Source organism: Phoca vitulina, unplaced genomic scaffold, assembly GCF_004348235.1.
Source record: "Phoca vitulina isolate PV1807 unplaced genomic scaffold, GSC_HSeal_1.0 scaffold56, whole genome shotgun sequence".
In the NCBI taxonomy this organism is placed as follows: domain Eukaryota; kingdom Metazoa; phylum Chordata; class Mammalia; order Carnivora; family Phocidae; genus Phoca; species Phoca vitulina.
Window position 1 is genome coordinate 3821195 of NW_022589759.1, and position 12481 is coordinate 3833675.

General features: G+C 55.9%; 1 protein-coding gene across 1 annotated transcript; it reads left to right on the top strand.

The window, feature by feature from the left end:
* Positions 1-262: 262 nt before the first annotated feature.
* Positions 263-10400, top strand: CIBAR2 (CBY1 interacting BAR domain containing 2). Its single transcript, XM_032389968.1, has 9 exons — positions 263-363; positions 1327-1561; positions 3275-3343; positions 3418-3519; positions 4249-4250; positions 4466-4574; positions 7277-7390; positions 9174-9275; positions 10078-10400. Exons 1-9 carry the CDS (start codon positions 344-346, stop codon positions 10198-10200), a joined length of 876 nt encoding a protein of 291 aa, XP_032245859.1. The 5' UTR covers positions 263-343; the 3' UTR covers positions 10201-10400.
* The last annotated feature ends 2081 nt before the right edge of the window (positions 10401-12481 follow it).

Below are 12481 nucleotides of genomic sequence, written 5' to 3' on the forward strand. Positions count from 1 at the left end.
GGCTGAGCCCCAAGCAAGCTCCCCTAAATCTGACCTCTGTCCAGTCCTAGGGAACCTCCACACTGCCTGGTTCCGCAGAACCTCCACCCTCAAACGAAGGGTACGGGGCTCTCTGGGACCCCTCCCCCCAGCCAATGCGAGGCTGGGCAAGGCTGGCCTGGGGAGAGGTTGCCAGGCAACCAGCTGGGGCTCCTCCCAGGGTGGCTGTGGGTGGCCATGTTGCCTGGCAACCAGGTGGCAGCGTCCCTTGAGCCCAGCCGACACAGCTGCGCCCAGCCCTGCGGGACCCCTGGGGCCCTGGCCTTATTCCCCTAGCCTAGGACAGCTGGTGCCTCCCGTCACAATGAGCATTGTTCTCTCCAGGTGAGTGGCCCTGTGCTGGCCTTGGCTGGGAGGGAAGGGGAAGCAGGGTTTGGGGGCCTGATGTACCAAGAGAGATGGGTAAAGGGTGCTCACCCCCACCTCAAGGTCAAGGGAAGCCCAGGGAAGCATCCAAAGTCTGACCTCTGCTTCCCCAGCATTATTGCCCACAGCTCTGGGGTGGCCAAATTCAAAGGATCCATCCCCTCTCTCCCTCATCTGCTCACCTGGGAAAGTTCTCTTCGTGCCTCCAAGCCCACCAGACACCGCGCCCCTGTGGCACCGTCCCTGATCCTATCAATGCGGTCTTACAGCTTTGCCTGCCCCTTACCCATTTGTTTTGGCGCCTGGTTCCTCTGAGCTTTGCAAACTCGAGGGTGCCTCTGAACCACTCCATGTGCTTCTATAAAAATGCAGCCCCTGTTGATAATAACAGGGAAACCGTGTTTGCCCCGAGGGGAGGGCCTATGGGAACTCTCTGTACTTTCCCCTTAGTTTTTCTGTAAACCTAAAACTGGCCCCCCAAAAAAGTTTATTAATTTTTTAAAAACCTTCAGGGTTCAGAGAAGGGAGAGAATCTCAACAGCTCGGGGGGGTGGTGGCGTGGAGCAGAATCGGCGGATTTTGGAGGGAGGGGGCCATTGCAGCCAGGGATGGTTGGAAGACAGAATAACTCCCCCAGGAAGATCAAAGCCCCAGGAAGGGTCCCAGGGAGGGTCAGGCTGGATTTGGAGCCAAAGCACCCTTTGCATTCCTTCCAGCCATTTGATCAGCCTTCAGGTCCAGCTGGTCTCCCAAATCTGCCTTGACAGAACCGTGAGCATTACTGGGGGAGCGGGGAGCAGGTACCTGGCAGGGTGCTCGACAGCTAGGTGGCAGGTGATGTGTAGGTGACCCCTGTGTCGCTGTCCTGACCTACCTGGATGTCACGGCCCAGAACAGCCTCTCAGGCCCCCTCCTCCCCAGGGACAGCCAGGTGAGGGTGATGGAGAACACCGTGACCAATGCCGAGAAGTACTTTGGCCAGTTCTGCTCGCTGCTGGCTGCCTACACCCGCAGGACGGCTCGGCTGCGGGACAAGGCTGACCAGCTTGTCAAGCAGCTCACCGACTTCGCCAACACCGAGAACCCAGAGCTGCGGGCCACCGTGAGGAGCTTTGCCGAGGACCTGGCCAAGGTGCAGGATTACCGGCAGGCCGAGGTAGGCGGGTCGCCCAGGAGGACGAGGGTGGGGGTCTGAGGGTGGGAGCCGCCCTGTTGGGGCCACAGCTAACAAACACCTCTTCCAAAGGCGTCCCTGAAGGGTGGACACTCACACCACTCCCTCCCTGGGGTCGCGCCGCCCTTTATGGGACTGAGAGCCTGGAGGCTCTGCAGTGTTGGACACAGGCCGGACAAGTCAGGGGGCCCAGGAAGCCAGGGGGCCCAGGAAGCCAGGCCTGAGGGCTGCAGCTGTGGGCTCTGCGAGTCCCAGGCAGGAGGCACATTCCGGGGCCCAGGACCCCCAGAAATCCTGGCGGGGGAGGGCGAGGAGGCAGCGGGGTGTTAGGGAGATGACTAAAAATACACACCTGCCAGCCCAGGAAAGCCCTGTGTGACGGCAGACAAGATCCAACCAGCTTTTCTTTTGAATAAGCACGAAACGAGACCCACTGCGGGCAATACATAGGTGTCTGCATTCAGAAACCTCACTCCCCGACGCAGTCGTGCAGAAACCACCCCTCGCGCACCGTCTCAGGACAGGCGACCAGACGGCACCGTTGGTCCCACGGGACTTCCGAAGTCCACCTGTCGGCAGGGCAGCCGCCTGTGTCAGCGAATCGCCTCTCTCCCAAGGAAAAGTAAAACTTCTCCTATCTCTGGGACCAGCAGGTCGTCAGAGCTTGGAGCCAGGCCCCAGAGCAAACTCCCCGGAGACCTGCCGTCCTCCATGTTTATGTTTCAAAGAGATACCTGCCATGCCTGGCTTGTAAACCATCAAGAATCTTATTTAGCTTTTAAAAAGATTTACATAAGCCCCAAAGGCACAGAGAAAGGGATTTACAACTGCAGGTTTTCTAAAAGAAAATGCTGTAAGGAAAGCAAGGGGAAAAGTCTCTTTTCCTTTTGACTCCTGGGAAAATTGTTATTATTTAAGATTTGTGTTTACCCCAGCAGGGTCATAAGCCTTGACAAGGAGAAGGAAGGGGCTTGGTGGGGATTCCAGATCCCCTGGCCCATCTGGCAAGCCAAGATTTCAGGGGATCCCCCTGCCACTGGTCCTCAAGGCATTAGCCTCACCTGCGAACTTGTTAGAAATGCAGAATCTTGGGTCACGCTGAGGATGTGCTGATTCAGAACCCCTGGGGGTGGTGGCCGGCAATCAGGGTCTTAAGGGGCCCAGGGGAAAGGTATGGGAGGGCTCCTATGTCTGGCTCAGTTAGGGACCAACTCAGGGGTGTGAGGCATCCCCCTCACAGATCCTGCTGTGCCCTCGGGGGGTGGGGGGGCCTGCACAGCGCGCTCAGCTCAGGCAGCTCTGAATCCCAGGCTGTATTGTGTTCCAAGTGAGTCTCTCTAGTCCCTGCAGCGAGGTCGTAAGGCAGTCTGGGGAACTGGAATTGCAGTGACTCCCAGTGAACTGTCATGACACCCTCGGTGGGCACAGTAGTTATACCCATTTGATGGGAGAGGTAACAAGGCTCATGAGATGAAATGTATCACCCCAGCCTTTGGGAAGCAGAGCCCTGAGCGGAGGCGGGGGCTCACAACCCTCTAAGGGGCGAGGGAGGGTGTCTCGTGCTTCCGCAGCGCCCCACGGGCTCCTGTCATGCAGTACGTGGCACTCTCTAAATGCAGGCCGGAGGCCCCACAGGCTGCACGCACCTCCCTGGTCCTGTCTGCTCTGACTCTCTGTGTGTCCATGCTCCCCCAGGTCGAGAGGCTGGAGACCAAGGTCGTCAGCCCCCTGAAACTGTATGGGGTGCACATCAAGCAGACACGGGTGAGCAGGGGACACTGCCCGACGGGGTCTGGCCCACCCAGACATCCAGGAAACAGCCTTCCTCTGTCCTCTAGGCCGAGATCAAGAAATTCAAACAAGTCCAGAAGAACGAGATCAAACAACTGGAAAAACTGGAGAAACTGAGGCAGAAGTCCCCTTTGGACAGGCAAATGATCGTATCCTTCCCCGGAGGTCGGGCCTGAGGCTGCTGGGCCAGGGTGGCCATTTCTCACAGCAGTCCTCTGGGTCAGGGCTGCTGGTTAACCTGGCTCCTTAACAGCACCTTTCTCAGTCCCAGGTGAGTGCCCTAGGGCTGTGCGGGAAGGCAGAATCTCATGCAGGTGACGAATGACCTCACAAAACAGCCAGGTGAGCTTTTACCTGGGCAGGTGTGTGCAGAGCCTGGCGCTCAGGATGCAGGTCAAAGGTGCAGGGCAAGCAGGGGGCTCTGGAGACCTGGGTTCTGTCCCCTCGTTCACACTGATCAGTAAGCCAGCAAGTCACCACCCTTCATGCCCCCACCTCCTTATCAGGGCTACTTACTGAATGCTCGCTGGATGTGGGCACCTCTAGCCTCATGCCCATTGTCTAGATGGGGAAACCAAGACCAAGAAAGGGGAGCTGCCCAAGGTCACAAAAGGGAGGCCAGGGGCGAACCTGGAACTCCACTCTGAGGGTGTCTGACTCTAAAATCCAGGTTCTTCGTGTGCCTGGTGAGGAGTCGGGTCAGATGAATTACTTAATTACCTAAAAACGTTCCACATGCAGGAATTAATTATTATTGAAAGTGGAGCACCTGTTATAATAGCTCAGCAGGTGCCCACTGTTTAATTCCTACGACAACCCTGCAAAGCAGGTGTTATTACTGCCCCCTGCTTACAGGGAAGAGGAACTGAGGCTCAGAGAGGTTTAGTGACTTGCCCAGGGTCACACAGCCAGGAAGCAGGTCCATCCAAGCAGTGCCTGGCCCTTTCACCATGGTCCTATTTGGTCTTTCCTTCGATGACCAAATTGGCAAGAGATGTCCATGAGGCAGGAGAGAGGACCCAAAAGAAGGACGGAAAGTGACCCAGAATAGTGTCTAAAGGCCAGAACCACCCCATGACACTTCTACCCCTGGAGTCAGGCAGAGACCAGTGTGCAGAGGGCCTCAGCGGATGCCAGCCGCACCACCCGCCAGCTGGAGGAGATGATCGACACCTTCCAGAAGCAGAAGCTGAAGGACCTACAGGTAGGTGGGGTCGGCCCTGTGTTAGAAGTACTCTGGCCTCACGTATGAGTGTTTTCATACATGTGCGTGTGTGTGCATCTGTGTATGTGTGTGAGTGTGCACGCACGTGTGTGCATGGCATATGTGTGAGCACATATGTGTGTACGTGAGCAGGTGTGTCCTGGGCTCCCAGGACAGTTCATCTTGGCCTAATCCCGGCTGCAGGGGGAAGGCCCTGCCTCTGAGCACCCAGGCCCAGCTCCCCACTGGGAGAATTTGGCAGACTTTGTCCCCCACCAAGTCCCCCGCTTTCCGCACAAGGACCCACAGCATTTGTTCTGACCTCCTCCTCCTTTCCTTGCCCTTCACTGAGCCAGCCATGTTTAGGTCAGCCGGGGGGGACAGGTGATGCCTCCCTCCACACCCCCGCCCCCTGCGGCGCAACCCAGAATCCTGGGCCCAGAGCCCCAGCTGGTCACAGGGATCCCTGCACCCACTCTCGACACCTGCCCCCCACTCTCAGTTGCAGCCCCAGGATCTCACAAAAGGCGGCTGCAATTCGTCACTCCTGGGTTAAATGCCCTCCCATGACTTCTCTTACTCTAAGGATAAAGGTAGAAATCCTCCCCAAGCCTCTGGAAGCCCCAGCCCAGCCTTATCCTGAACGCATCAATCAAGCTCAGGTGCACGGAACCCCGAGACACACCTCAGTCCCTTTGCACAGGCTGTGCCCTCTGCCAAGAAGGCTTTGCCGTCACTCTGCATAAGTTAACACCTCCTCATCTTCAGGGAAACTCACCCGGACCCCCAGTTCAGTCCAGCCCTGATGTTAATTCACTACTCTGCTCCCTCTTGGTGCAGTTATCCCAAGGGGATGAGTTAATTGTATCTTTAATTCACTCATTAATCCAACAAATGTAGCACACACCTACGATGTGCCAGGCACTGTGCCTGGAGCTGGGACATCACAGCCAGAAGAGCAAGGCCCCTGTCCTCATGGAGTTGACACCCTGGGGAAGACCCATGACGCATGCAAATCATTACGGAGTGAAGAGTTTTGGGGGGGCACCTTGCTGTTCCATGCCTGCCCCCCACACTGCATGTCCGTGCCACGGGGCATGAACACATGGGGCATGACGTGGCGCCTGCCTGCCGTGTGCCCGCTGGGTCCCTGCACTGGGTCCAGGGCCTGGCACTTTGCAGTACTCAGGCAATATCTGGGAACTGAATGCACAAGGAGAGAACCCGTGGTGAGGAGTGCTCAAGCATCTGTGTTGCAGGCAGGACCTAAAACTACCAGCAGGCCATTATTAAGGACCTGATGTTTATGAAGGCCTGAAAGCAGGGCTCTGTGGAGTGCCAGCAAGAGTTGGGGATGAGATTCTTGGCTTCCACAGTTAGGGACCAACAGATGAATGCAGTTTAAAATAGGCATCCTTTAAACTTTGGGGATTAAATTTGTAAGAGGCACTTATCCAAGCCATCCCCGAGAGAGCCCTCCCAGTTCTGAAAGAGCAGAAACTCAGAACTGGGAGTAATGTTTATCACCATATCGGGTCTAGGTCCCATGTCTAATAAAGTGATCATATTTACAAAAGAGCTCTCTGGCTTCTGTGAAAGCGTGTAAGTGATGCTTTCATACGGGGGTTCGCAGAGCTGAGCGTGCGGCAGGAATCTCCTGGAGGGCTGCTTAAAACACAGATCCCCCAGCGATGGGTCCACCCGGGAGTCCCATTCCATGGGGCTGGGTGGGGTTGGAGAATGTGCATTTCTGACAAACTCCCAGGTAGGGCTGGGGCTGATTTGGGGAGCCCAGACAGAACTGCTGTGCTAAGAGATTCTTGTAGGGCTTTGTAAACTCGGGCCACCCTTGTCCCCGCTGTACAGATGAAGACGCTGGGGCTCAGAGAGGATCGGTCATTTCCTCGGGCCATATGCCAGTGAGTGGCAGGAGAAGGCCTGGGCCCTGCCTCTTGATCTGCAGAGGTGACCACGAGGCCAGCCTCCCAGGGGTGGCCGGGGAGGAGCCAGGAGGCACGTGTTGCCATCCGTCTTGGCCCCTCTCCCCTCCTACGCTGGCTTGGGGACTTCCTCTGAGCCCGCCCCTCCACCAGGGACTTCCAATGTTTGTGTGAAGTGGGGTGTTTCCAAACTGCAAGCTCCCCCTGCCCCAGCACCAAGCCTGTGTCCTGCCGGGGCCCAAAGCAAAGTGGGAGCCTCTGCGAAGGCCTGGCACGCAGTGGGGGCCCTCCCTGGGGCCGGGCACGCAGGAGGAGCTCTGTAAGAGCTCACTGAGCTGAGCAGAACCATCTGATCAAGAGAAGCCAATACTACGTTTTGACGAACTGGCTCGTCAGGTTGTGAGATCCACTCATAGCCCAGGGGGGACAGAGGCCGGAGGTTTTGTAGCCATCCCCCTGCAGACACCTGTCCTCAGAGTGAGAGAAGCAAAGCCTGTGCAGATGAGCCCAGGTGACAGAGCAGAGCAAAGGACGTCCCTCAGAAAGCCCTCTGCGTTTCCAGAACAATTCCCGTGCAAGACAGCTTTTGAATGGGAATGTATTGTCTGTTTAAACAAAATAAATTAAAAGTAACACGGGCCTATGACCTGTCCCCATAAGAACAGCTAACACCCTCCACCCCCATTTGTCCATATTCACAATGACCCCAGGACTCCCCTTGTGACAGTGTTGCTTATGTTATTCGGGCTTCTCTCCCCATAGAAAATTTTTTCAGACTTTGTCACCATCGAGATGGTCTTCCATGCCAAAGCGGTGGAGGTATATTCCAGCGCCTTCCAGATCCTGGAGAGCTATGACCTGGAGAGAGACCTGGAGGTATACCCCTCAAATGCCCCATTTTCCACTTGATGGTGTGGGGTTCAATTTGAGTTAGGTATCTTGATAGAAGCCATTTTATTGGCAACATTTTGCAATTGTTAGAATTTTGAAGACTCGTTCTGATGAATTCTTTTAAATATCTGCCCCTGGCTACCAAAACTAGAGGTGGGGGATTTTCCCAAGTCTATCATTCTGGAATATCAACCTGTTCAGCATCACTCAGGTGTTTAAAAACAAACAAATGAGTCACCAGTGACAAAAGGCATCCCAGGCCGATGCTTGCTACAGTTTAGATGCAGACAAAGTGCTTATCATCCCCACCTCATCTGATGAATATCAAGCACGAGCTGATGTATCTGTAACACATTGTGCCAAACCCAGTGCCCTCAAACAGCTATCGCTCACTGTGATTATCTTCTGCGGTTCTGGGGTAGGTGGGCTCAGCTGGATGCTCTTATGTGGGTCTTTCCTGGGTTTTCATCAGTTGGTAGCTGGGGCTGGAGTCACGTTAAAGGCTCCCTCCCCCATATCTGATAGATGATGGCTGTTATCTGGATACAGGACAGGCTTCTTGGTTTGCAGTGTTCGGTGCAAAGTGAAAATGTGGGCCCTTCGTGCAATGATTATTAAGAGTTTCAAGAGAGTGACAGCAGAGTATTAGACCAAACACAGGGCGCCTCTGAGCTCGGGGTCCTGGGTCACTTCCTGCAGGAGCTGCACCCCCACACAGGCCCACCTGCTTGGGTCCGCAGGGGTCTGCAGCCCTGAGGCCTCTCCAGCTGGTGTGGGCTTCCTCATAGCATGACAGCTGGTCTACAGCGAGCATCCTGGGGCGGCCGGGTGCCTCAGTGGGTTAAGTGTCTGACTTGATTTCAGCTCAGGACATGATCTCAGGGTCGTGAGATCGAGCCCCGCATCTGGCTCCGTACTGGGCATGGAGCCTGCTTCAGATTCTCTCTCCCCCTCTGCCCCGCCCCAACCTCTAAAAAAAATTTAAAAAATAAAAAAATAAAGCATGCATCCCATGACAGAGGCAGGTAGAAAATGTATCACCTTTTATGACCTAGCCTTAGAGGTAACTTAGTGTTGCTTCTGCCACAGTCTATGGTTTAGAAGTGAGTCAGTCACTAAGGACATATTCAAGGGGAGAATTATATTCCAGCTTCTGATGGGCAAAGTCTCAAAGAATTTGTGGGTAGGCTTTAAAACCACCACATGAGATTAAATGCAGACCAAATAGGCTCTGGTGTGCTCACTCATCTCTACAATATTTTTTTTAATATTTTATTTTTATTTATTTGAGAGAGAGTGAGAGAGAAAGAGAGAGATATTGAGAGAATGAGTGGGGAGAGAGGCAGAGGAAGAAGGAGACCTCCTGCCGAGCAGGGAGCCCGATGTGGGGCTCAATCCCAGGACCCCGAGATCATGACCTGAGCTGAAGGCAGACGCTTCACTGACTGAGCCACCCAGGCGCCCCACTCTCTACAATATTCTTTTAGGGGCAAGAGCAATCTCTAATTTTTCTGTGTGACTATAGATGCTCCCTAGACTCTCTGGGCCTGTTTCCCCGTCTGTAACATGGGATGATGACGCCCACTTACCGGGCTACTGTAGATTACCTGGAGGAACGCACAGGAAGCCCCCAGACAGGACCTAGTCCAGGTGGGGTTCTGGTAGTACCAGCCGTGCATTACCTTCTTCCCCTTCCCCCGTCCCCCTCCCCCTGCCCCTTCCTTCATTTCCTGATTGGAAATAATCCATCCTGGTCTCTCCTGGGCAGGATTTTAGAGCCAAGATGCATGGGGTTTACGGACATTACAATGCTCGGCCACTCAAGGATACCACGCCTTCCCCAGCTGTCCCGTGGGCTCTTACTGGCCAGGTGAGCACTGGGGGTGGGAGTGTGAATCCTGTGACGAGGGAGAGGCCATCTGAGGACAGGGATTTGCATGAGGTCCTGAGGAGGAGGCACTGCTTAGAGAGTGTGTAGACCTGCCCTAGGGTCTGACCTGGGCTCGCCCGAAAGTGAAATACAAGTAACACGCATCACCAGGCAGGTGCAGCCACCGTGTGTCCTGAGCGCCCCCTAGAGGCATCCTGAAGTGTGTCCACTTGAGAAGCAAGGGCTCTCTGGACAGGTCACTCCTGTTTCCCAGCCCTTGGGCCCATGGGTTTCAGAAGTCCAAATTTCTCAGATTTTCAGGAAGTCAGATGGTACACATACTCCATGTTCTCCTACAAGCTCCACAAAGCACATTTCTATTTCTGCAGGAAGACCTCTGATGGCTCAACCAAGTACGACAAAGACTCTAAGCAGCCTCATGCCAATCAGGGGAGGTTTAGTCACTCAGTGAGTGGGGGGCCAGGGGGAGCCTTGCCCCACAGTGGAGGCGGCAGGCTTCCTGAATAATTCTCTCTAAAGGCAGTGAAGCAAGTACGGCCCCCAGCTAGACCACCTGGGTCCAAACCCACTGCTCCCAAGCTGTGTGACCTCAGGAAAGTACCTTAACTTTTCTGTGCCTCAGATTCCTCCCCTGCAAAGTAGGGCTAATAACAGGGCCCCCTTCATAGGGTTGTGGTGAGTACCAGGTGAACAAATCTACAGGAAGCTCTTAGAAAGTGCTCGATACTTGTCGCTGCCTTTAATATTACTGATGCTGTGCTGATGACCGTTAACCATTCAGAGCACTCAGACCACCATACGGAGCCAGAGGAGAGATGAGGAGGAGGAGGAGAGCACGGAGCACTCTGCCGAGGAGGACCCCGTGGAGGACCTCAGGGGACAGGGGCAGGCACCCCAGCAATAGGACCAGAGCTCCCCAGCTGGAAAGATGGGGGCTGACCCCAGATGCTCTGGGCTGGGGGCACAGCCCCCCGGGTGAGTGTCATGTCCTCTGAGCCTCTGTTTCCTCATCTGTGCAACACGGGCAATCTCGCTCACCTGACAGGTCACTCTGGGGATCCACAGGCTTAGCATGGTGCCTGGTACACCATAGGTGCTCAATAAATGCGGGGTGCATCTTAACCTGAATCGTGCTGGGTCTCACTTCCCACCCTATGACCTGCGGACTCGGATGTTTACACCCTTGCTGATGTTGAGAACAGGGTGGCTTCGTCTCCCAGGGCTGCTGTAACAGAGCACCGCGACCTGGGGGCTCCAACAGCAGTTTACTCTCTCACAGCTCCGGAGGCCTGACGTCTGAGATCAAGATGTGGGCAGGTGGGCTGCTGCTGAGGCCGTGGGGGAGAATGTGCTCCAGGCCTCTCCCCGAGCCTGCTGGCCATCTTTGGCATCCCTATCTGTGTCCTCATCCTCACGTGGCATTCTCCCCGTGTGTCTGTGTCCAAATTCCCTCTTTTTATAAAGACACCAGTCTTATGGGAGTAGTAGGCCCAGTGTGACCTCATCCTAACTAATTATATCTACAAAGACTCTATTTCCAAATAAGGCCACATTGTGAGGCACTGGGAGTTATGATTTCAACATAGAAGTTTTGGGGGGACATGAGTCACCCCTAACACATGGCCATGATATGCGGGGATAATCTTGGGACCAGGGACACATCACAGAAGTCTAGGGAGGTGGAGGGTTGACGAAGGTGAAGGAAGGAGGTGAGAACCACGATTTTCTTATCAACAAAGTGGGGAACACAAAGCCTTCATGGGATCACTGCAGGATTAACATCCTCACCACAATGACTTTTATTATCCCAAATCCAGCTCCATGGCACCTCCTCAGGGAAGCCCACCCTGATTCTACCAGGGAGAACACTCATTCCAAACATAACTAAAACATTCTATATTTTCTATATAGTAATTTGTAAAACAACAAATAGATTACATCTTACACGTAGTCATGTTTTATACTGTACATTGTATCTCATACTGTTATACGCATATGTACGCGCGCACACGCACACGCACGCACGTACACACAAATGTACATCTTCAATCTCAGCTGTGTCCCAACCCCACTAACAGTTTCTACAGAAAAATGGCCTTGCTTATTCACCCGGTGGCGCCTGGCACACAGTAGGTGCTTGTCCGTCCCTGCTCTGGCCCCAGTGCCGCCAACGGACCAATGGTTCCTAATTCCAGAGCCGGACTCAGGCAGAGCCTTCCTCCACACCATCTCTGTGGACGGTCACTTGGGAAGCGGCAGAACAACTCAGAGCTTCTCCCTTTGGGGGCCCCAGAGGCAGAGGTGGGAGGTGGGGTGGACAGGCGTGGAAGGAGCGTGACTTCGGGGCTCTCTGCACCGCTGGCCCCCCTGTGCATGTTTCGCCTCCTCTCCCCTCCTCACTGGAGGCGAGCTCGCCCACTGCTCGCCAGAGCAGGTGTCGCCCGGGAGAGAGAAGGCGCGGGCACCGCGCGGCTGGACGGGCTGACCTGGCCAGTGGGAGCCTCGTCCAGGCACGGGAGACAGGAGCGCTGCTGCAGGGGCGTGGGGTTCTGGGGACAGGGGCATCTCTGGCCCCGGGGTGACAGGGCCCTGAGGCCCACTGCAGACAGCGCTCAGGCGGTTCAAGGGGAAGCCCACCTCGGGGCCGTCCAGGAGCCCTAAGGCACTTGCTCCGGAATTTAGGCACGGACGGGAAGAGCCGCGCTCCGCCACGGCCAGACCCTGCCAAGCACGCAGCACACGGTGCTCAGGGACCGCAGGAGTCCACACCCGCGGCGTCCGCACTGCCCACAGCCAGCCGCACTCGGCGTGGCCCCGATCAACGTCCAAGGCGGCTTCCAGAACAACGCACAACCCAGACGCGGGTGGAGCCCGCGGAGCCCGAGCAGCCAGAGCGGGGGAAAGACCAGCCCGCCGCAGGCGCCACGCTCCCAGCGCCACACCGCGCGCGTCTGCGGCCGCCAGCGCAGCGCAGCTCGGCGGGGCGGACGAGGCGCCCGGGGCCACGCGGGACACGAGCCCGGCCACCGACGACGAGCGCCCCGGTTCCGCATCCAGCCCTTCCCCCCCGCGTCCTCCCGAGACTCGCCCTCAGCCGACGCCGGCCATGCGCGGGATGCGGCTCCCGGAGCGTCCTCCCCTCCTCACCTCCTTCTGTGTCCTCACCTCCTCCCCCAAACCCTCCC